Below are 26,154 nucleotides of genomic sequence, written 5' to 3' on the forward strand. Positions count from 1 at the left end.
CACCATGACCTAGATTTTGATGCGTACTTTAATTCTAGACAAGAATTTTGCATTTTTATATAAAGCCAATTAAAAGATTAGTGATAAGAAAAAAACTGAAAAAAACCGGCTAGGATCACGGCTTTAGGATCACCTTAAGAATCTGTTTTTTGAATTGCAATACGTTGATTTTTAAGAGAGTTATGAGCAATCAAAGTAAAAAATGCTCATTTTTTATTCAATCCGCAATAACTCAGTAACAAAAAATCGTAGAAACATTAAAAGAAAAAGATTTTGCAAGGAAAACTTTAAGCGTTTACGTTAGAAAGTCGAAAATTTTCGTAGATTTTTTTTGTGCACGTGACAGGCCCACAAAATAAGAGGAAAATTTTCTATTTTGTCCAGCTCATAATTTTCTATATGTAAAAATTACCAAACTTACAGAAACTAAAAAATAATAGTAACCTTTCGAGAAAGTAGAGATTTTAAGTTTTAAAATCCTTTCTTTTTAAATCTAAATTTTGTTCATTTTTGACAAAGTTACAGCTGCTTGAATTTTGCCTATTTTTAAAGAAAAATTTAGTGTTTCTTCAATTTTTGTGAGAAATGTATAATTCACTCTTATTTAAATATTATTAATTTTTGTGTAAATAGTAATTTTTTGTGACTAAATACTAATTTGCTAATTCAATAAAAATTTAATTAGTTGTTATTGCTAATTTTGTGAATGATTAAAAAATAAAAAAAGGAAATTTTTTGCTGATCCCTGCTTAACACTACAAAATGCGTGATATCAGTACAAAATTACCTTTTTCAAAAAAGGTAAAAAAAGGCGCCAAGTACACGCAATGTATTTTGTAAATTTAAAAATTCAATCTAAATGGAAGCTTTATTTCTCCTTCACAAAATTATGTTACCTAACTCAATTCAAGTAACATGTATTTTAAAAAAAGATGTGAAATCTTTAAATTAAATTGCGCCAATTGCAAAGAGAATATGTATATTGCTTTAAAAAATAATTGTTGTGCAACTACTTTTAAAAAATAAAACTCAGGTGGTAATAGCTTCTTAATTCTCTTTAACAAGTTGTTAATATTACAAAGAATCATTTTAATTACAAAGAATTAAAGAAGTAACAGTACAAAATAAAAATATTTAATTAAAATATGTTAGGAATAGTTGGTTATAGGGCGAAACTAAAATATCGCAGAGTACTTGTATAAAGTATTTATTTGGCACTGCCCGCGTTATGTATATAAAGTAAAATGAACTGGCTAGAACAGAATTGGCGTGCACACACGGAAGTTACCGGAAGAAGGAAGGAAGGACATAGAGCAGTACATCATTAGAAAGTAAACTCGAAAAAGGAACTAGTCCTCTGTCTAGCATTACTAAACTATATCGATAGTGACTAGGACCTATAAAAGGCACGAGCACACGTAGATCTGACATTTTAACAAAATAAAATAAATAAATTTTTCTTGTAAGAAAACTTGGCGCTGCTAGACTTTAAAACATTAAAATTTAAACATTTAGTACTAAGATTTTTGATTGAATAAAAAAACAGTAAACATAATTTAGGGAAGAATGCGACAGGAGTAAAAAAGCAGCGCCAAGTTTTTTTACAAGAAAAATTTATTAATTTTATTTTAATTAAATATTATTATTTTGTACTGTTACTTCTTTAATTCTTTGTAATTAAAATGATTCTTTGTAATATTATTGACCTGACCTGGAACACCTGTACATTTTTTCTATATTTCGCTTAAAAATTTCAAATTTATTAAGTTCTTCTCTTTGTGCAAGTATATAAAAAGTTACATTGTGAAAAATAAACAAAACTGAAGTTAGAGCAATCATAAAATATATCTGTTCCTGAAAGCATGTCCCTTCTTCAAATTCACGAGAATTGAGAGAGAGATTTGAGGTTGAAAGATTGATTTTGAGATTTGAGTTCCAAAGTTCCCTAGAGTTAAAAAATGTGAACTGATTTACAAACGGCAGCGTTCGCTTGTTTGCCGATGCTTTAATAAAGAAATTGACTTCAGTTTTATTACTTTTTTCCATGATGCAAACGGCGACTTGATCCAGAAACGAATGCGCGGAATCACTCGCGTCGAGATGTCGTTTCAGACATTTTAATATAATTCCCTCCTCTGCCGGAGAAAATCGTCGTTGGAACGCGAAACGATTTTCGCATCGACGGCAATCTCGCGCGGTCATAAAACGCGAACGGTTTGCGGACGATAAAAAATCGTGCGATAGCTTGTCGTTTGTTCCATTTGACGCGACTTATTCGTCGCTCTTATCGGCGAGCCGTCTGATTCTCCCGCGTATTGCATGCGCGCACAGTCAGGACAATTTGTATTCATGGCGACGATAATACCGCCGTCGAAAACAAGGAGGCGGCTGTTCGGTCCTTTTCGTCGCATCGGTGCAAATAAAAAGAGACCCGGCGGAAACTGCGGAAGAAAATGCAATGGCACAGTGCAGCGTAAATGCTTCGACCGCTTTTCCACCCTATTACGCGATTTGGTTCTCTTCACCAGCTTATTATGTTCTTCCCTTTATATCAGATGGAATCCGATCGGAAAGGCTTTTTTTCCCTTACAATGGTGTCCCTTTGATTTAACTTCCCTCTAATTCGAACCCGGAGTCTCTGTACTTATATGTGGTTTTGTGCTGGTAATCCCCCCTTGCAGCTTATACAACAAAATGTCTCTGATTCAAAAACTTACTCTCTAAATCTAAATCAGTGAATAGTCACTGATATCAGTACTAGTACTGATTCAGCAGTTCTATTTACTGATTCAGATTTAGAGAGTGTGTTTAATAATGCTAATTTCATTTTGCGTACATACTGGCTGTGTATTTACTTTTTTAATAATAGATTTTTTTTAAATAACTTGCAATTTTTTCTTAACAAAAATATCAAGGAAAAGCATCGTTTATTGTAATTTTCTAATAATTAATATATATATTGTATATGTTTATAAATCACGAAACTAAATCTGTATTATAAAATCATAAAATTAAGAATGTGGCTCAAAATGAACAGATTTAAAAATAAAAAATTGGCCTTGAAATTTATAAGTAAAGAATGTAGTTTTATCATCTAATTTTCCTTTTTAATACTTCGCTGAAAACCTCTATTTTCAATCATTCACAAATTATGGACATCTCAATATTCTCGTTAATAAAAAGTCAGTTTCTAATTAAACAAAAAATCTCATCTTTATTATTGTATTAAATTGTTTTTTTTTGTAATTTAAGCTAACATCCTTTGTTTTGCTCGAAAATTGATTAATTTTTACTTTTAGCTTAGACAAAAACTTTATCGCTAAAATATTAAAATAATAGAAATAGGGACGCATGTATAAAACCATAAATAACTTTTAATTAAATTTCTAATTTTTTATTTCAAAGAAAGAATATTTCGGGAATGATAGTCTGTTACACATATTTCTTTTATTTGTTAAAATAAATTTTGTTCTTTTTTGAATTAGCAATTGTTAAGTTAAATTTTTCTATTGAATTCTCTCATTTTATTTCGTAGTTGCTGATTAACGGGATACATTTGATATTTATTACGTAAAATAGATATTTATTACGTAAAATAATGATTGTCTCGAGATAGTAACTTCGACGAGAATATTGCATCGACGTGGTCTGCGCAAACGAAATGCTGCGCGTTCAATATTTCGCCGTTATGCGATCTTCTCGAGTCGCGAATTATTATACTTTTGCCATAGGGAAGATATATTCACGAAGTACACTTAAATTAATATCCACGCCGCGTTAAATGCCATTTCGCGAAAAATGTTAGCCCGTAAAGGGAAACGAAGTGCTTTGAACCTATATTTAATAGAAGTGGCATCGTGAAGACCGCGATTGATGTATAAAGCTCTTTCGAAGATACTTCAAAACTGCGCTTTGCGGTGCATTTATTTATTAATATTGATATTAATTTATTTATAATCTTTTATAAAATAATCGATTCTGCTTTATTGTACATAATTTTTGACGTTAATGTATGTGTATCGTCAAGTATCTTTATTAAAATATTTCGTTTTATTTCTGTATTCGTTATATCGTGAATATAGATTTATGATAATTTTTAATACAAAGTATAATTATGTTATTATAAATATATTAAAAGTTTGCAAATATAATTCTTCAACTCTAAATTATTTCGGAATAATTCTGATACTGTTTCAGGTATTACGCGATAGTGCATCCAATGAGAGCGCAGTACATGTGCACCATAAGCCAAGCCCGTAGGATCGTGATCATAACTTGGATTGCGGCATTTTTGTTGGGAATACCAATGATGTTTACACAGGTACGCGTATTTTCAATTTTAGAGTAGTCAATGTTTCCTTATAACAAAAATCTCGTTATTCTTCATTTTCTCCGTTTTCTTTAAGCATTTCGATAAATCTGAACTACAATCACGTCTTGTAAAAAGCGAATCCGCTTAAAATTATCACAAACCAATAAAATTACCTTAAAATTAATTATGATGTAATTAATTATAAGTTCTGCTATTTGTTTTTATTCGTGATATTTAATTAGTGAAAAGCATTTAATTTTCCGCTATTTATATCAAGAGACACGGTAGTGTCTTGCTCCACGTACTTCGAGTTACATCACAGCTAGTTCGGCAAAGAGAACTTGATTTCAAACTGGAAGAAATACATTGGCCTGCATGCTTCGAACGCTTTATTTAAAACCAGTTTGTATACCATTTATTATACTACTAACCACTTTTAAGAATAGATTTTTGTTTAAATAGTAACGGTGCACACTTCGAAAACATGTATCATTAGAATTGTCTGATTTTTGCTGCGTTTTATATAATCAAATAAAATGGAGTAAAAGTTTTCCATTATAGTATACTCAAATTAAACTGTAAAATGCCTTCTATTAAACGCAATTTTATTTTTTCCGATACCTGTATGCGTTACAGAATAAAAGCTAATAAGTTTCAACACCTTTCCGTGGGATACCTTCTATAAATAATATATTGAGTTGTCTATTCCGGATCTGAAACATTCTGTGTAATAATCTTTTTATTAAAAAAAAAATCTTTACGCTTTTACAAAACTAATTATCTCAAGTAAACATCGAACGCGACATCACCTGCATTTGAGAGCTTGATTTTTAACTGATCGCAAACAGTTTCGAAAACAATATATCTGTTTAATTTTGCATGCACTTGCCGTTCCATTTCGCGCAGCGCGTTACTCCCGTATTATCGTTTATCGCAACATGACGTCTCGCAATATTTCAATCTCGCATACACGCGCGCGATGTGTATCCACGAAATCCGAGAGTGATACGCCCCGCAGTTGCACGTCCGATAAAACTAATACACCTTGCTTCGCACATTTACTTTAATGAATGGCGATTTATCTGAGCGTTAAAAAGATACATCGCTAAGTCGCGTAGGGAAAAATCGAAAGAATCCCGATGTGATTGGATTTCTATCTCCGCGAAAACTTCTCTCTACGTTATTTTCCCAGATAAAAGTTCGTTGCATTGCTCTTTGAATTTTCACGATGTCTGAGAATATCGTATCATCGCCAATATTAGTGCTGAAGATCATATTCATACGCTACATTTAACTATATAGGTACATTACACTTATTATGCTTATTTGATTTTGAATTTTATTTGTGTATGAAAGTTGACTCTTGTTACGTCGAGTTGATCCACGCGAGTTAACGTTGGATGTAAAATGTAAACGTGACCTGAAATTTTTAACTCTTTTAAGTCGAGCTTAAGGCTCCTGTTCATTCACTACAGCCATCTTGGATTGACGTCAGAAGCGAAAAAAATATCATGAAAAGTCTTGCAACGTACATTAAAATAAAAATGTTTCTTAGTAAAATAGCGTTTGTAATAGACTTGTAAAATATGTTGAAAATCCATATATATGTCGAATTGAATTGTGCCTAATCAAAGACGAAAACAAACTGTTCGACAGCTGCCGATTTGAAATAAATATTTGCTTTCACATATCAGATTATAACAAAATGGGAGTCTTCGGTGTATTTTAACACTATATAACAATTATTATTTTAAATATACAAAAACACTACACTAAAACGAAAAATAGCGCTATACATTGCAAGAATAATTTATATATCAGTTTTTACATTTTTTAGTTCACAATTTTGCCAGACGTGATGCTGTGTGTACTGTCAACGCGGATTTGACAATCCAGCCAGCAGGAGCCTTAAAATTAATTTTTTTATTAATCGAGTCAGTCAAACATTCGCACGATTAAACGACATTATAGTTTACAAAATTTTACACGGGATAAAACTTGTTCTGTTTGATATATTTTTTGTCATTTAGAAGATTCCGTTTTTCCGATGAAAGATATATATATATCCTTTCGATGCTGAGTACAAGCTGGTTCCATCTTTACTTCACTTACGATGAAAAATATCGGTTATATGTATATATACGGAGGATTGTATTGCGATTTATCTGCGGTAACTTTTTCTTATTTGATATTACATATCTCGATAATCCTTCAATGACGTCGGAGATAAACCGATTGTAATCGTGACGCAAATCGGGATGTGAAATCTATTTTCCACAAGAATGCACATAACGGTCTCGAATTGAGGCTCACCGGTGAATAGGTCTCTCGTACGACAGACTCTTATTCTTGTGAAAAAGTAAATGAAGGATTTAAGAAAATGAAATTTTTGCGCGGGCCTGGCATAAAAGTTATGAATAAATAGTTGAGAATAGAATGTAGCCAAAGAGAACATGCGATGCGCCTAAAATGAAAATAGTTTCTTATTTTCTGCGAAGCTTTAGCGAATTTTACAATCATAAAGAGAAATAATAAATAACGCGCAATATACATTATATATGTTACATTTAAATATACTTTAAATATATATAATCGAGTCATATCTTAAAATAATGAGAATGTTTTAATTTCTCGTATTCGAGGTATTTATCAAAAATTAATAGAAATCTCTTATCGTTCCACAAGGTTCTCCTTTGAATCTCTCATTAAAAGATAATTGTTTGGAAAGATAACAGATTCCTGTATATTTTGCCAGATTGTGAGTTATTATAAAGGATCAGTAATAATAATCGTGTTTAAAATTCCCCTTGCTGATCCTTTACGTAAAAACCGAGATGATCCTTAGTTTAAATTAGGATTTGACTTATCATTCTCCGGTATTCTTTCGCAAAATAAAGAGAAGATAAAACTTTCACAATTTTTTTCATATTTTAAATTATTTGGAAAATATCCCATTACGGTCCTCGCAACACGTTCAATGCATGAGATTCTTTCTTCGGCTCGACTGAGAGTCACGTCATGAAGGATTAATAAAGCGCGAGGGCAAACGCTGATCCTTTTTACGGGGTCGTGAAGTAAACGGCGAGGGAGCAATAAAAAGCTTTCATATGCCGGTGGGGGATCTTATCATCCCCGGCATATGTAAATGCTCGTCTAACGGCTTGATAAACGCGGCGGTAAAAGCGTGTCGCACGTCGCGCGCGGCATCTTCGCACGCCTCGTTACATCCCGGGAATACGTCGAGAAGCGGCACGCGCCCTTTGTGTCTCTTATTCGCGTCTATTCTACTCTCTTTTTTTTCAGACTCACAGGCAGGTCGGGAAAAGGTGGATCGCCTATTGGTGTGTTCGCGACTCCGAGACCGGACTTTTATGGAAGGCCCACGAGGTCTATATGCTCGTCGTGGTCCTCGTGCTGCCGCTGATCATCATGGCGTTCTGCTATACGAGCATCTGCTGGGAGATCTGGCGCGTTATGAAGCGCCGGTATCATATGACGTCGCGACATGCGTAAGTCCGAGATTTCATTTTCTTTCTGGTGAATTTCTTTTCATAAATTTCTGAACTGAATATTGAATACGTTCTTTCCTCTTCTTATCGACGAAAAGTCACGGTAAGTTTGATTCTTTCTCGAAAGTTTGATCGAAACTAGAATTTTAAGCCCAAAATCCGCATTAATAATGATCTCAGAAAATAAATACAATTAAATTATTTTAGTAAAAAAATATTTATCGCCTAATTACAAAAAAAAGAAAAGAAAATACAAAAACTCAGGAAGAAAATAAATGGTTAAATATGTTACTAAAAATATCAATTGCCATATGATACGACGATGATTTATTTTGAGAAGGATAATGATGGCTTATATGTAGAAATTGAATAGAACTGCGCGATTCAATGCGCTTGCAGAACTTTCCCATCGAAAGCAATAAGATCTTTCCAATTATAATCGATATTATAGCTTATTATAAACGGGTAATGGAAATAAGCTATTAAATTTTACTGGCAATAATATCTCGCGAAATATGCAACGGGCGCGCGGATGGAAATTTAAACGATTGAATTCTCCACTGCTTATTCTACCATGCGCAATAATCAGTGTGAATCCGATTGCATTAATTTATGTGCGACATCCGCCTACCGCGGCGTACGGGCGCGGACATGGTAATACATAAATGGACGCATAAACTGCTATTTGGTCTTTTCCGCAGTAGCGCAGCAATCGAAAAACGTGTTCCTCATTCTGGGCGTATGAAATGTCGATTACCTCGTCGCGGACGTCAATCAAGTGTCGTGGCTGGGCGGGAGGAGGAGAGCGGCAAATTTTTTGCCATTTGATGAGCGTTTCGACGCGACCAACGATCTAATATAAATTGCAATTGAATAGCCGGATTTTCGGATGCCCGCAGTGGGAATTCATATCGAGGTCGGCCGGCGATAATACGATGAAGAAGATCGCGTTTCCATTTATAACGTGTTTTGCGCCCGCTTCTCTCAATAAACGTAATATCATGAGACCTTATCGAAATTCGTTCGTATACGTATATGGTTGTGAGCAATGCAAATTTACTATCGAGTTTACTTACCCTGAAATGAATCTTAAATATCTAAGAAACGCGTATTATAGTCAAATAATTATATAATACAATTAGAAGACATAATGGAAATATATATAGCGAACCGTTCACTGACAAGTGGATAAATAGCGGTCAAAAAGTTTATTTCTAATTTTTTACGTGCTCTATGTCCCTATTAAATTGCAAACAAAAGTTTGAATGTGCGTAAAAAAGAGTATATTGATAATAAAATAAACTATTATTTTATTTTAATTTCTATGTATGTAATTGGATAATGTTAATGGATGCTACATAAGAGTATAATAATTTATCTAAGATTTTTTGCTTAATTGTTTCAGTTACTGTGACATTAAATAAAATATATTTATTAGTTTTATATTAAATATTTAAATATGTTTTTGCTTTAAAAGAATTTGTATTATATATATAATTAATATTATTTTTTCACATTAAAATATTCTTTGATTATCCACGTGTTAAAATTCTATCCAATAATAATTATATTATTAATTGAAAATGAAAATTATATTTCATTGATTCGATTCGAAATCATTCGATTCGCTTCGATTCAAATAAAATTTTATCGATTCGATTTAAATTCAAAAGAGGAAATAAAATTCGATTCGATTCGATTCGATTCGACATAAAAAATTTTTTATTCGCACATCTCTAACCAACACACATCTTAAAATATAGGAGAGAGATACGAATAATATATTATAATATATTATTAAGCTACACCAGGATCAAGTCCTGACCATAAATTGGTGTTTTTCTTTAATTAATTGTAATTAATTTATCTTAATGTAAAGCAAATCATATGTTCAATAGTTAGAGCATCCAAGTCCCTCTTTTTAAATTAGAAACATCGCAGAAGAACGTTATTCGCCTGAATTCTCATCTTTATTAGTTACATAGTTACAGTCATTGTAACATGTACGCGGCCAGTGATATTTGACTCTGACGAGAAGCAAACTTTTGGTAATAAGACATGGTAGCATCGTTTCACAGTGTTTCTTTGGAAAGTATGTGACTCGCAGACGGTTCGCTTGAAATAGATCGAGGGCGATGGGGCAAACGTAATATAGCGAATGCTGCAAATGCATTTGCACTTTACGACTCGACTTGATTCGATTCGCGGTCTCTCTCGCATCTCATGAAACATCGTGAGTCTTCAGACAGCCAATATATCTAAGAACGTCTCGAGAAATCTTTGAGTATTCTCCGGCTGATAAGCGGAGAACTTATTTTGCGAAAGATTTAAGCAAGCGCGGCGTCTAACGAGCTTAAGTCGTCCATCTATGAAGACGTTACCTCTTCCGATCGTGTAATACTCCGACAAAATGTCTCGGAATGTATTTCTGCTTGCTTCGGAAAAAGATTCATTCGAGAGACTCTTAGAAGGCGAGCTCTCGAATTTGAGCCGACGAAAAGTTTATAGATACGGGGGCGCAATAAGCGTGTTTTTATTCGAATAAAAGTGTTATTTCGAGAAAACTATCTACATCTAGTTAAGAAATAAGATCGATTTCAATTACTTAGTTAGATGGAGATATTTTTCTATCGTTTGAAGTGATACGCGCGCGGAGATTTCTTCGGAGAATCGACTTCATATAATAGGAGAATGCGTCCTTGTGCTATATCGATTGCCATCACTCTTGGAATATTATGTGTACAGCGAGTACCGCTATTAAATTAACTTTTCCGATCGCGTGGGAAGATCGGTGCTACTTTAGAATACATTCTCCGGGCGCATGACTTCAATATGTCGGTCAATTTGAAGAAATTTCCCGAGATAAAATTACTGTCGCGTATGGAAGATCAAAGGAGATTTCGTGGAGTAGTGTCATAATGTAGTTAACGTATGCAATATCTTACCAAGATGAAAATGGGTTCGCATGCGCGAAGTGCGCGGTAAAAATTCGCGGTGATTCTCCTCGTAAATGCCATGATTTTATATTCTTCGCGTGCCTTTGGGTATGAAAATAAAATTATCGCGCTATTTAATGTTAAAAATGATAATCGGAAGTTTCTACTGAAAAAATTATTTGCAAGAAAATTAATGTAGTTTTTTTAATCTTGAAAGTTATATAGTAATATTATTAAAATATGAAAATTAAATTTAAGTTAATATTGTATCAAATTTTGCTATTTGTTTGTTTTTTTCGAAGTTTGGTTTGCAAATAGCCTATTTATTTTTTATCCGTTTATAACGTTCGTTTCCTGTAGCACGCCGTAATCAAAATTGGCGTGCAATGGACTGGTACGGAATTCTCAAGCGCATAATCAGAGCGTGAGTTTTAATCTGTTCCAGATTAAATCCAAACAGCGCGGATACAGAATCTATTCCCATGACGCAGCGACAGGGCGGAAACGAACGCAAACGCCGGAACGAGAAAGACGAAGAATCACGGACCATGAAGCAGGTCTGATTGTAATTTAATTAATCTTTCCTTGGGAACAATAAAGCTTCGACATTTTGAGAAGCGAATAGATATAAATTTACAAAATTATTTTGGAATTTTCAGTACTTAACACTCCTGAATGATCATTTAGCTCACTTATAAAACAATTTTTTGCTATTTTTCTAATTACAAATATTGTGAAGTTTATTCTGAACGAATCGTTGTGAGAATGTATTGGATTACTTTAAAAATAACATTTTAATTTTAGAACAAACGTGTTTAATAAAATTGTAGACGCTTGTAGAGACTGTAAATTGCAGTTGAGATTACATCAGTAAAGTTGAAAATACATCCCGAGCTTTACTCGAAATAAAGCCGCCCACGTTGTTCAGTAAACTCGAGCCATATCTAGTATATTAGGACGTCCCATACATTGTGGTCTTCGTAAATGTTAGAAAACGGCTCTAACCGTTCCGAATGGTCACCAACAGGTGGTGAAGATGCTAGTAGCGGTCGTGGTGCTGTTCACCATTTGTTGGACGCCGTTACTCGTCGACAATGTGCTGACCGCTTACGAATATCTGCCGCGCGTCAAGAGTGGAATGCACAAGCATCTCAACACCGCGTTCCAGCTGATGGCCTATTTTAACAGGTACGCCTCGGATTCGACTTGGGGATTAAGCTCCGGAGAGTCGTCAATTTAAAACCTGACCTCACGCGCCTCTCATCTTTATATGATCACCGTTGCGAAGGTTATCGCCTCCGGGGAGTCGTACGCGGGGTCGCGTTACAAGTAGAAAAACCAGCTTGCTGGCCAGTCGGCGAGTTTTGCTCCGCCGGATAGATCGCACGGAATCTGTACAGTGTACACGGTTGCATCGTAAATTCTAAAGGAAAAGGCATGAATTTCAAGCATCGATTTGTTTCTTGATTCACATTTAAACGAGCAAATTGTATAGCCGCATTAATTTTCATTTATCGATTATATAAGGTGTTTTCTAAGTAAGTACAAAAAATTGAAGGAAATATTTCGTGGCTTATTTTAAGAAGAAAAGGTCCTGTAAACATATGCCTTAAACTGCTTTGTTTTTAAAATACAAAATTACCCATACGTCCCTGATGGATCTAAAAATGTTTTATTAGTACTAAAAAATGATTTTTAACATGAACGCATACCAAATTTGATTAAAATATCTTTAAACGTTTTCTAGATTTTCGAAATTTTTATTTTTTTTCACCACTTTGACACACTGTATTTTAAAAACAAAGCAGTTTAGGGCATATATTTATAGAATTCTTTTCTTCCTAAAATAAGCCAGGGAATATCCCCTTCAATTTTTTGTACTTATTTAGGAAACACCCTGTATGTATATTTATCTATATGTACACTGAGAAAAAAATGTTCTGCATTTTAATAAATACATATTAGTTTGCATATAATTGCGACTTTTTAACTAAAATAAAGAAAAATTGCTTTTTTATTAGTATATATGTAATCTACTGAGAAAAATATATACTAATAAAAAGGAAAATTTTCTTTAGTTTAATAAATGGAGTCACAGTTGTATGCAAACTAATATTTACTAAAATGCAGAAAATTTTTTTCTTAGTGTATATATTTCTTACTTTATATAGTTTTGTTTTTTCCCTTTTTCATGTTTGAGATAGAAATGTGCAGTATTATTTAGAAATTAAAACTCTGTAAAAATTGAAAGTTAAAAGTGGTTTTATTTATATTTGTTACTTGAATTGAGCTCGATTAATATTCTAAAAGTAGGGATCTTTATGTTATTTTGTATTCTGTTAATTCTGTATTTTTCAGTGCTAGTTTAAAATATCACTAAACGAGAGTTTAGTAATACATCAATACATATATTGCTAAGAATTTTACGATTTTACATCAAAAATAACGAAACGGATACAGAAAATGGGAAACAGCTTCACAATTAATCAAATCTAGAGTCATATGCAGGCAGTATCATTTATCAATTCGCAAAGTGGAGTTGTCGAGTATAACACCCGCAAAGTTAGAAACCTTGCTATTCTAGATATGCACTTGCTATATTCCATATTCATAACTTTTCTACTACCACTATTGAATTGTTCGTTATGTGCACAATCGCATTCCTCGAGATAAAATTAATTGGCGTTATTGTAACACTTTGTAACGAACGGGTGCGCGACGCACATTTATAATTCTGCGAAAATATTCGCAGAATTATAAAGATACTGATATCAAAGCTAGACGTTAATTTCGCAGAATTGCAGGAAAGAGAAATTAAACTGTAGAATTGGTATTTGATTTTTTCGGTGAATAAGTATAATTTGTAGCAACAAAGTATAATTTGTAACTGCGAAGTTTGTTCGCGGTTTGCATGCAGTAAAGCATTGTTTATAACTGTATACATACATATACCCACAATGTATATCGTGTTAAATGCAAGCAAATTTCGCGCGGTCGCTCACGAATTATATTGATTTATCGGAAACATTAAACATGAAATTTACAATTGATGCATTTTATATACGTTTCATTATATATTGCGAGAATTATGTCACGCAGATGTTGTGTGATGTGTTTTCGCTATTGAAACGCGGATTTCGAAATCATCTCCGTATTGAATTGTGACGACGGCAACGCAAGGACACGTGCGGCATTATTTTCGCCGAATGCGCATCGCTTTCCTCTTTCTCTTTCCCTCGGGATCGCTTGCTTTTTACGATATAGAACGATAACTTTAATAGCCACCTCTGTGAATACGCCGTATGTCATTTTGATAACAACCTTTGATTAGCTTAACAAGTCGTGATGCTGCCAGGCAACAGCGTCGAATGCAATAGATAAATTGCATACTATTGAAGTGATTCGGGTCGTTGCGGGAAAACATTGCATTCTCCGCTTCGTGCAGTTTTGTTCATTGCCCTTTTAAAACGAAATTTATATTAAATATTGCCTTTGCCTTTCTCTTGAAAAATTGATATTTCTTACCCGCGAGAGAGAAAGAGAGACTCGCTTTTTTCGAGTAATTCCATTTTACGCTTTTAATTTAATTTAATTTAATCTTTAGTTTCACACACACGTGAAATTTTTTCTGTTGCCTTTCCGGCGACTTCTTTGAGAAACTGTTTCTTTGATAAATATAGTGTGAAATTCTTAGCAACGAAAATTGTCTAAAATACATCGCTTTTTTAAAAAAAACTTGTAGCATTAAAAAATTAAATTTTGAAAGTGTAAATTAATTTACACAGCTTCGTTATATATTTTTAACTAATATATCTTAAATTGAGTTTACTTTAATAGATGTTAATTTGGAATTTAATTACTGAGGTCGTTAATAATACTTAATTAAAAGTTATATTTTGTCATATGTAATTAAAATTGCAGATAGCTTTTAATTAAATCGTCGTTAAGGAAGGAATGTTTAATTGGGAAGAAGTACGGTAGACTAAGTGAAATGTCCAAATATCCAAGTTAAGTAAATGCGAGTCAAAAGCTTTTTTTCTCATTATATAAACATACGAGAATTTCAAATTAAAACGATTTATCTTGAATATAATGCTCTTTGCTGCAAGTTTGACAAGTATTTTATCCTATTTCATTCTACGAATTCTATTAGAGTACTTCTATTAAATTTTGCATTTTTTTTATGAGAGATGTTTTTTCCTTTGTAATAATTCTTTCAATATTAAATATTAGAAATTTCTGAGAGTAGGATAGTATGACGATACGAAATTGATTATAGAAAAGCTTTTAACAGTCGAGAAATTAAGTTGTTAATTGGTGCGTAAATAAGGTACACCGTTGAAAACAGAGGTACTGTGTGTTAAAAAAAGTCCTTGTTAAAATTTTTGTAAAATAATCAACACATACGTGTGTAGATTTAACATATGCCTGCTATGTTAATTAAATTTTACAAATTCAAAATGTAAAATAATTAAAATAACTTAAAAAATATGTTAAAGTAACACAATTTGAACGTATTTATTAAATGTGTTAAAATTTACAGAAAAAGAATGTTGATTTTACTCTATAAAAGAAGTAGGAATAAAAATTTACAGAAATAGAGTGTTGATTTTATCTTACAATCTCAACTTCAACATAAAAGTAATGTTAATTGTACACATAATTAACTTCAAATTACGATCAGAATTACATTTCCTTTCTGTTGAAATATTTTAACATAATATCAGTGTTACCACTTAACACATCCATATTATGTTAAATTAACACAAAAATTTGAGTGAACCGTTTTGGACATGTGATTTATGTTATATTTAACACAAATTTTTCAACAGTGTATATTAAAATGCAAGTAAATTATATAAAGGAATAACACAAGTTTAATCTTTTTTATTTTTATACAAAATATATATAAATTAAGAACAACGATTTGTTACTATCTAACTTATATTTCGTATTTTTACATATATCGCTTTTACTATCAAAACTTTTTCTTTTCAAAAAATACCAGTTTTATATTAAATTATTTCTATATTTAAGACAACACACCTAGAAATTATTCGCAAAATTTATTCAATTAATAAACATATGCATGATATTTGTTTTTATATAAAAGGTCTTCTTGAGATTTTCTCCTAAGAATCCATTTTTACGGAAGTGCCCTATCATTCTCGGTTTGGTTATAACTGTTAGAAGTTTGGCGAAGTGTATACCATCTCACAAATTTTAAAGTAGGTTCTAACTTTTCTTCATTGAACCGAAGGAAAACCTCCGGTGACAGAGAGTTTGGCTGGACTTTGGCAAGTTTCCCCAAGTTTGAGTTGCCTTCGGCATTGGTTTTATAGATGCAGACAGGCATGCTCGTGTGTACATCTGTGTGGGACAGTCTGGGAAGTCCATAATAACAGGGGGTGTAATAAGTTCAATACAAGTGTGGTTAAGCTTCTTAATAGTTATAAATAAATTTTGCTTCTATTTAATGCAAATCTCAAAACGCTGGTCTCTCTCATCCTAAAATCCGGCTAAATCTTCTTCCTTCGCCGCAAATGTCTAAAGTTTCACCAATCCTTACACTAATCCCGAGAAACGTGAATTTAACAGACGAATACGTGAGACTTGCCCATTTGATAATAAGCTTTTTGCTTATATTAGATATAATTCTAACATTGCTATCATCTAATTATTATACTAAATTGTTACTTGATTTTGTCTTCGAGTAAAAGGAAATATAGATTTGATAATTGAGCTAAATTAAATATAAATAATATTGTGGGGAGAAAGATGATAATTTACTTTTTGTTATTTACTCATTATTTATCTGCAAAATTAAATTATAAATTTATCGGCGCACTTTAGAATAAAGAGAATAATTCAATGTGAATAGTTCTTTTCAATTATTTTTATTATTAGTTAACATTTTTTATTATTTATGATATTAATATACATGGCATTTATAATACTTGGCGCAATATCGGTTATAACCTATATGATGTTTGCAGATAAGAGAAATTCAACGATAAAAATTAATTGAGCAGCAAAAATCAATCTTACTTAATCATGAAAATCAATATAACAAGTGATAGATCGGTGCACGTGTGGTTATAAAACTGAGCGCAGGATTCCAAGCGATTTGATCGCTTATAATTGGAAAGCTTTTGTAATCTCAACATTTCTACATTGGAATTTGCTTTAACTAATCTGCATATATTAAAATATATTTACGGTGATATCTCTGTGTGTAGATATAAATCGAAGATAATTAATAATTCCTTAGACATGTTTAATATGTTTTATACATTAATATAACGTTGTTGTAAAAAAACTAATTTTTTTTTTCAATTGTACCTGACGTTTTTTCTCAAAATACGTGAATAAATTATTTAAATAATTTTTATATTGAGAAAAGCTACTATATAACACACTTATTGTTTTACTACTTTATATTATTACTTTATATTATTACTTAATATATATATATAATTATATATATATATAATTATATAATATATATTATATTATATATATAATATATATTATATATATAATTATATTATATATATAATTATATATATAATATATATATAATTTATTACTTTATATTATTTCATTTTCACTGATTTAATATTTTATATTCAATATGCAATAATCAATGTGCAACAATAATTTATTCTTTAACGGAGTATTTGCTTCTGACGGAATTGCGTTTATTATTTGACATCTGGGGACCTATTATGGACTTGTTCGGAATGGATTCCGATCGAAATTATTTATTATTCCGTTTATTTATTATTATAAATTATTCCGTTTTCCCTAGAAAAGACAATAGAAATCTAGGAAATAACTGAACAATTCCGATCGAAATTCATTCCGAACAAGTCCATAATAGGTCCCCTAAACTAATAAGTACATAGTAGTGCAAATTACTTTGCTAGTGTCATCACTTCACTCCTTGGAGAGCGATTATTTTTTTTGTTGCAATTATTGCAATTATTGATTCTTAGCCACTTAACTTCTACGTCTGATTAACGATTCGTTTAACGTATAAATACAATGGCTGTTTACCGAAGCGTAGTACTTCATTCGATTTAATCGTTCGATGTAGAAATCGAATTAATACAAGAAAGGAAATTATAATAAGTCATTATTGATATCATTGGTAGACGATAATAATTTTTTTGTAACTTATTATATTATACTTGAATTCAGATATATTCTCATTGTGTTTTACGTTTCAAGAATTTTTTAATGTAAGTGTAATTTACTTACCAGTTTTGAATTGACATCGAGATGATGTCGAATAAAATAATACATAATACGAATGATTATTTCATATATTGTTTTGAGTGAGATAGAAAGCCGTGATATATCGATTTTTTAATAATAAGTACTTCAGAATTTATATGTTTGTGAAAGCCAAGTTCAGCTGTCATACTGAATTTCAGTAGTATACGTTTGGAGGATCCATTGCATCTTAATCAGTCACTCAATCAATTTGATTAACAATTGTCAAGATACACAGTGTCAAAATAAAGCCCTCAGGAGCTCACATTTGTGAGTACGGGACTGACAACTCTGAGATATATCCTCTAGCTACCCAATTCCTGGGATATATCTAAGTCATCTTACAGTCTCTCCTGGGGATATAAATATGCATGATAATAATATATATTTACTAATTAAACACATCACGCGATCCCGTGATGTGTATTTAATTAGTAAATATGTATCATTATCATATATAATAAATATAAAACGAAATATTAATATAATAAAAAAGAGAAAGAGAGAGAGAGAGCATCTTCCAGTTGTTCCTTTCTCACGGAACATCCGTCGTGCTTTTCCTTCTTATTTTCGCATCGAAAAAGTTGGCTGAATGCCGTCTGAGGTTGAATAACCAACAATAACCAACGAGATTTGCATGTGAAAGTTTCGGCTACCGGCTATCGAAATTGCATCGCTCGTGTTTACGAATTCGAGATTTAAACCGCGGATTTCATTTCATGTTCCGATGCAACCGTGTGCACGCGCGCGGCCACAGCTGTGGATTTACGGACGGTTACATAGACGCGCGCGACGAGGTTTGCGCATTTTAGCTGTTCGGTGAAAGCCCGCGCGGTCTACACTCTACAATCAGTCGTATGTCGGAGTCGGATGTCGGAACATAGCCGATGGTCCCATGAGAAAAATTCGTTTCCAAAAAAGAAATTCTCTCATTGGACCATCGGCTACGTTCCGACATCCGACTCCGACATACGGCTGATTGTAGACCGTTAACGCGACTTTCGATCCGATCCGATCGCGTTTCCGACGGTCGGTCGGCGCCTTTAATCAAATACCGGCATTGCAGCTGTATAAACCCGATAGTTTACGGGTTTATGTCGAAGCACTTCAGGGAGAACTTCATGTCGGCTGCCTGCGGCGGGTGGTGGATTTGCTGCCCTAGGAGAGGCTACCGGGCATCTGTGACGAGGGACCCGAGTATCAGCCAGACCAGGACCACCAGCGTAAGGTATGTCGTGACCGTCGTGGCGTGAAGTTATATCAGAGTTTCTCGTTATATTAGAGTTCCTATAATAAGAGTTTGGACACTGTTATAGCTTTGTCTCACTCCCACTAACTTCTTTTCTTGGCTGAAGCATATGGCGACCAATGATAGTTTTGTCTCACTTCCACTTATAGCTTTATCTCATTCTCATTAACTTCTTTGCTGGAACATATGGTAGACCAAACAAAAATCGTCAACAAGATGTCCAAACTTTTCTCATAGGAACTCTATGTTATATCGTCTTGCAGCGCTCTCGCTGACACGTTGAGGATAACGAAAGACATCCGGCGGAAGTTGCGAGAACTGCGCCCCTATCGATCCTTCAAACGTATCTCCGGTTCCTTCATGTCACTTCATAAAATATACAGAGTGTAGAAAAAAATACCGGGACCCCGAAATATCTCGAAAAAATATGTTTTAGAAAAAAAAAGTTTTAGACAAAAGTTGTAGAGTTTAAAAAGATCTATTTACTGCAGACTTTATTAGTTTGACCTTAGGTGGCGTCGTTAAGTTGAATCCCCTATTTTTTATTGCATATTTTTGTAGCCCTTTTATCAAGACGTTTTCAAAATTTTGTAAAAGTATCGAGGTAAAGTTATCGAAAAGCGAATACTTTACGAGGTAGGTATTTTAAATTTTATATTTAAAACATTATAAAATTTAAAATATCTCAAGAAGTTCTTAACGAAAAAAAGCTTTACTATAGCGTTTTGAAAACGTCTCGACAAGGGCTACAAGAATATGCAATAAAAAATAAAAAGACCAATTTAAAAAATTTAAAGTGACCCTGACTTAATCTTAACGACGCTATTGAAGATCAAACTGATAAAGTTAGTAAATAGATCTTTTTAAACCTTACAACTTTTGTCCAAAACATTTTTTTCTAAAACTTATATTTTGCGAGATATTCCGGTATTTTTTGTGCACCCTGTATAGAGCTCAATTTTCTTCGCAGCATCAAGATATATTAGCTGTAATTTTCTTATATCTTCTAAAAATCCCCCTTACCCGGCGAATAGAAACAGTAATTTCTAATTTAATTCAGCGGAGTAATTACTTATTTTTGCTTGGAAACGCACGTAACGATTAATTAAAGCAGCAACGTGGAGGTTATCGAAAAATTAGAACTCGCAGAATGACTCGTGCGCATTTGAAGTAATTTTATGCAATTTACGACGCGGCCGATAGAACGTGTTAATTTGAAGCACGATTGCATTTCTATTAAAACGAACTGCGAACTACTAATACTTGACAAATTATAACTCGGGCAATAAAATCTTTCAGTAAGAGTAACGAAAGTTGCACGATCCACGCGAGAGAAAAGCTTCGCTCGCACATAAACCGGTAGTTTTTACGATTGTTGAATCACGAGGGAAGAATTATGGACTATACTTTTTATTGCCGAAAACATTTTCCGCTGAATGACAATCTCACGTCGGCTTTTATAAACTCAAACGAAAAGATCCTATTTTTCGTCCCAAAAAACGTCCACTCAAATTAACGCGACGTCATAAAAAAAAAAGATGCGTCTTCTACCCGCTTTCCGTCGGCGCGCGCGGCGAGCCGACTCCGAGGCTGTTTGCCGCGCAATTTTGCAGCTTGAGAATTTTCAACGTTAACAGAAAGCCAAGATTCTCGCCAGCCAAAGTCCTCCGTTTCTGCATGAATGATTCAGGTGGATCCGAAACTCCTTCGGAGAGTCAAAGTCCCGAAACTCGAGCGACCCGCACGCCGTAGACCATCCGTGACACGCTTGCGAGATTCGCAAGTCCCCGGTAGGCGGGCGTGCCCCCGGCAGCGAGAGACCCTTCGAAAGCCTATGTGCATGTGTGCGACGAATGTCCAGCTAGGGTAAGACGAATGGAGCACGATTCGATCGAGGTAAACTGATTCGGTCGGCCAACATCGCCGTTTTATCTCTCGCATTCTCGTTCACATTCGGCATGATTGCGGCGCGCCTGCTTCATTAATCTGTCGCGCAAGAGACACGCATTACTCCGCATATCTAACTCCACGGCAGATCGAAGGGGTTGAATTAAGCCCCTTTCAGCTTCACGGTGATACGTGGCGTCTTATTGGGAGTTTGGGGGAATCCGGGATAGAGCCACATGTGTATATTCGTATATTGCTCCGAAAAGAAACCTAATATGACATTCGCAAAGAAAATCTGATAGAATACGACATTGATTAAAGCTGTAGTTGAATGATAGAAGGCTAGATATCAAAAAAACTTTTTTTTAAGTCACAAAGATTTAAAAAATCGTAATTTTCAGTCTGTTTTATCTTTTTCAAGATAAATCGAATAATTAATAATTTAAATCCGAAATTGATACATGAAAACACAAGATAACATCGATTCTTAGTGTTTGACTTAAGCAGTTTTAAACAAATATATTCATTAAACAAATTATCTATATAAAATGCTTGCGTATTGTAACTTATTGTGTCTTTAAATTATGTCATATCTTACGTCTTTAATTGTCTTGAAATAACTGCATGTGAGAGCTTCAGAATTGAACTTACCTCATTTTATAACTTATGTGGAGAGATCCTTTTAATTACATTATGAACATAAAGCCGATAATACATTTGTGAACTTATTTACACTTCTCAGTGCACAAACGATCAAGCATCCAACTTTATTAATCTTACCTACTCTAGTATCATCCACTTTGTGTATTTGTTTAGCACTCGATTTTATTAACACGGGAAAAATCGAAAAAGCATCAGTCTAATATTTTTTTATTTGATTTCTCCGATTTTTCATCGCGGTTCTATGATTGAAGAGATATCTATATATATTTGTGAACTGCGAACCACAATTCGCCAATTTAATGGCGACAACCAAATTGCTCTTTTTTTTTATATAGCAGCAAAAATAAATCTGCAGAAGTAATCTGAATAACGTGTCTTGATCTCGTTGTACGATAAAATCTATTGATTATTGTCGTGCTGTATACGTGTCCGTAATCTATTTTCGAACGTTTGCCGCGAGTATGAAACTTTTATGAATGTATTGAAAAAATACTTCACTTTTTAAATCTAAATAAATCAAACCTCAGTTTTTTGTATATTCGGAAACAATATTCAGATAGCATAATAAATATCGAGAGATATAACGATTCAAGCGTAGAATGTCTTGTCAAAAATAGCGAGATAAAACAATACTTGATATTTTTTTAATATCATACTTTTTGAAATTATAAATAGTTTGCAATAGATCTAATGGAGTTAAATTTAGGTAACAAAATATTTTTTTTTAATCGAAGAGTGGACATGACTTAATTGAACTTTAATTCTTAAGATTTAAATTACTGAAATATGTAATCTCAAAAATTAGAAAATTGTAAAAAGATTTGCAATCCAAAAAGAGAAAAATATGCAACTTTTGATTATGTATTTTCTCTCTCGTTATGCCGTTATTAATTACAAATTACTTATTGTAAGAATAATATTTCAATTATTCCAAAATTTGATTAATAAAATTATTTGAGAATCGAAATTATTGAAGGTATTAATTGCTACAAATTAATTTTATGGTTTATAATAATTATATTGAACAAGAGCACAATGAATTATTCGCATATCAGACTTTTCGCTATAATTATCAGGAATGATTAATTATTACAAATATCTTCTCGTTAGATATTTGCAAATGTTGGTTTGTTCAATATTGTGTTTTATACCGAATAAGTAACATTTACTTCGCCAGTCAATAATTAACCCAATTAAGAATTTTTAATCGACTATACTGGCAATGATTAGAATTGTGGTAACGATTATAATCTTTATCGTGACAAATTTGTCACCGCGTTTCGACCAAGGATTCTGGTCATTCTAAAATTGATGTAATTTTATATAGATGTTTAATTATAATATAATTACATTGTGTTTTATATCTTCCAAGTGAAAATATACTTTCCGCGAGTGTATTGGATTTATGATTTATGAATATAAATATGGCTTATTTACATTTATCTTTTATGGTTCGGGGGACTCCGGAATTACATCATAAAATGTTATATTGTCGTAAAATGTTATATTGCTTAATATATGACTAGGATAGCGTTGTACATGTTTTCAAGTGTATTTTTCAAACGCTCTGTGATGATATTCAACTTTTTTAAGATTTTTGACACGTAATGTAAGTATCTCATAATCTCCCAGAGGAAAAATACGGGGATAGAAAGGATTTCAAGACGGCGCAGATTCTACGTCACAGATTCTTTCAGGCTTAAGGCTGGTTTATGCAAACCGTAACCGTTGATTTAAGCAGTAAGCTTTAAGAAATTGACCAATCACAGTCGATTATTCTTCTCACATAGCTTCGTCTTCGACTGTGATGATGGTCAATTTCTTAAGGCTTACACCTTAAATGACTTGAATAAACTATAGCATTTATTCATATCGGTGAGAGAAAGTTCCCCGATAGTTTGTAATCGCCTCGTATTTTATCACGTGTTTTATTGCAAGAAGAATCTAATCTATTTATTACATTATTATGAAAGTAATTTTGTTACAACGACGGGACTTGAAACTTATGAAGATACGTCCTGCTTAATTACTCACAATAATTAAGTAGTATATGTATTTTTATATGAGTATATAAAACGATTCAATCTTGATTTTGGAAAATGGAAAATCTTAAAATATGTACATTGAAATAAACAGCTCGGCAAAGTGGATTAATTTAGAAATTAAATTAATTAATTTTGTTAAATAAATTAATTGGATTAAAATCGGCTTTTTAATTGATATATAAAATTTTATATATTTTTGCGGTTTTTTACTTCAGTCGTTAAAAAATCTTTCTTTATTGCATGATGTCAGAGGTTGAACGGAAGGTAAAAAAGAGATTGCCTCGGGGTAGGAGTTAATCTGCGACTCATTTGCTTTTCGAGCACGCTTTGTGTTGGGATAACTGCGCCGCGCTCTCTCAGTCAGCCAGATTTTCTCATTCAAATGTAATCCTCTGCCAAGACGTCTCGCGCGACTTTACCCTTCCTCAAACTCCGCCAGATAATGAAATTCCATCGCCACGTGTCTCATTCCTTCTTTTTCTCTGTCTCTCTTTCTTTCTTCCTCGCTCTCTTTCTCTTTATCCGCCGTCTTTTCGTTTGCTTCTAGATGGACCTGATTCTTTCTTCATCCCCGGACCAGGCCGTCGAGGGAAGTCTCCGTCAGATAGGAGACTCCCGACAGTATGACACGAATAAAGTCGGGAGAGGCCGCGATTACGGGATTTACAGAGGCGAAACACGCTGCCGCCGCCGGCACGATCTTTCGACCACCTATACGAACGGATAGCGGCTGTTTCGAGAAGATAGAATATTGCCGATAGAACGCAAGTAATAGAAGCTATCGTGAGTTGACAGCGGGTTGAGGCTATCCGCTGGGGGCTATCTCGGTGGTATATAGGTAACGTATAAGTTGCCAAACGGACTCATAATATATTTATCCACCTCTTGTCGCACACCTTGTAACGACAGCGTTATCACTCTCACTCGTCCTTCACTCTCGTGGGCGAGATAATTGGACAGGTTGAGTAATTGGACATTCGGACAATTGGGTGTTTAACGTACGGTTAAAGCCGCGCTAGGTGGGCGGATAAGGGTCAAGCGAGTGGGCAACCGCCGACACATCCACGGTTGCCATATATACAGTGTAATAAAACTCGAGACTGGGCAGTGCACGTTTAGCCGCGTATTTGATTTTTATCCAGTATTGGCTAAACATTGTTTTCATGTTAACAAAAAAAAATGTAGAATTTGATGACTGTTTATCGGTAAATATCGCATCATACGCATGGCACACGAAGCAAAGTGTCCCAATTTCGAAGAGAAATCGCTTCGACGAACGCTCCGCAAGTGTTTCAATTTTTTGTTAAAGACGTATTTTTTAAGTTTTGAACATGTTTTAAACAAATACAAAAAAAAACATGTTTAAAATATATTTAAAACATGTTTTAAACATGTTTTTAAACATATACACTTGATTTTCATTATTATTTAACGCTTCAAAGAATTTGTAGCATCAAACAAACTCTAATTTATGTAATCTACTAGACACTGCAAATGCTTTGAAGTGCCAGATAGGCTAATCAGATTGGTCTGTTTGATATTTCAAAGTATTTTTAACTAGAGAGAACAGACTTCTGGGGGTCGATTATGTATCGTGAAAAACGATGAAAATTACAAAAGTGAACAGATTTACTAGATTTTGATATGACCAATAAAATCATAGATATTCTAGTGAACTTCTTCACTTTTGCAATTTTCACCTTGTTTCAACATACATAATCGACCCCCTGCATAATGCATAATGCATGACAAATAAGGAAATGAATCAGTCGGAGTACTTAATTTCCATTCTGAGGATAGGATTCTGTTTGGTTCATGTCCTTATGCGTTATGCATTATGTGTTATGTACGAGTATAGAAATCTGTGCTCCCCACTTTTGTGTCAAGCAAATTCTACTTCATAAATATTGTTCTTATTGTCTTAAGATTGTCTTAAATATAATTACCTAATCTTAAATATAAAACCCGACTGTAGCCGGTATTCATAGTCCGATTTTATATTTAAGATTGTCTTAAATACTATCTCGAGATGCTATACGGTCATTTCATTAATCTGGATGGAATCTTAAGACTGCCTTTGAGACCAGACTTAAGACGATCTAATGTGCAAGAATATATTATATGTAAGAAATAAATGTTTTGTCAAAAGATTAACTTAATATTATAAATAATTTTACATCCAAAATTTGTATTAAACACTTTTTTAAAGAACAAGTTTAAAAAAAACGTCGTATGTTTAAGTATACCTAATGTTTAAAACATGTTTAACTTTTGT

At 33.2% G+C, this 26,154-nt stretch overlaps 1 protein-coding gene across 5 annotated transcripts in view; it reads left to right on the forward strand.

Moving 5' to 3' along the window:
• LOC112454029 (QRFP-like peptide receptor) overlaps window positions 1-25,237 on the forward strand; it is a 120,701-nt gene extending 95,464 nt beyond the window's left edge. For 2 of the 5 annotated variants that reach the window (XM_025015312.1, XM_025015515.1), the window contains 7 exons: window positions 4,198-4,321; window positions 7,616-7,821; window positions 11,203-11,314; window positions 11,785-11,945; window positions 19,102-19,263; window positions 20,922-21,180; window positions 24,427-25,237. In XM_025015312.1, the coding sequence (XP_024871080.1) occupies window positions 4,198-4,321; window positions 7,616-7,821; window positions 11,203-11,314; window positions 11,785-11,945; window positions 19,102-19,263; window positions 20,922-21,036 (880 nt within the window). In that variant the 3' untranslated portion in view covers window positions 21,037-21,180; window positions 24,427-25,237. Of the gene's footprint in view, window positions 1-4,197; window positions 4,322-7,615; window positions 7,822-11,202; window positions 11,315-11,784; window positions 11,946-19,101; window positions 19,264-20,921; window positions 21,181-24,426 lie in introns of those variants that run through there. The other 3 variants (XM_025015389.1, XM_025015450.1, XM_025015234.1) reach the window with 3 other exon arrangements.
• The last annotated feature ends 917 nt before the right edge of the window (window positions 25,238-26,154 follow it).

Source organism: Temnothorax curvispinosus, unplaced genomic scaffold (assembly GCF_003070985.1).
Source record: "Temnothorax curvispinosus isolate PA1 unplaced genomic scaffold, ASM307098v1 QBEX01000060.1, whole genome shotgun sequence".
Taxonomy (NCBI): domain Eukaryota; kingdom Metazoa; phylum Arthropoda; class Insecta; order Hymenoptera; family Formicidae; genus Temnothorax; species Temnothorax curvispinosus.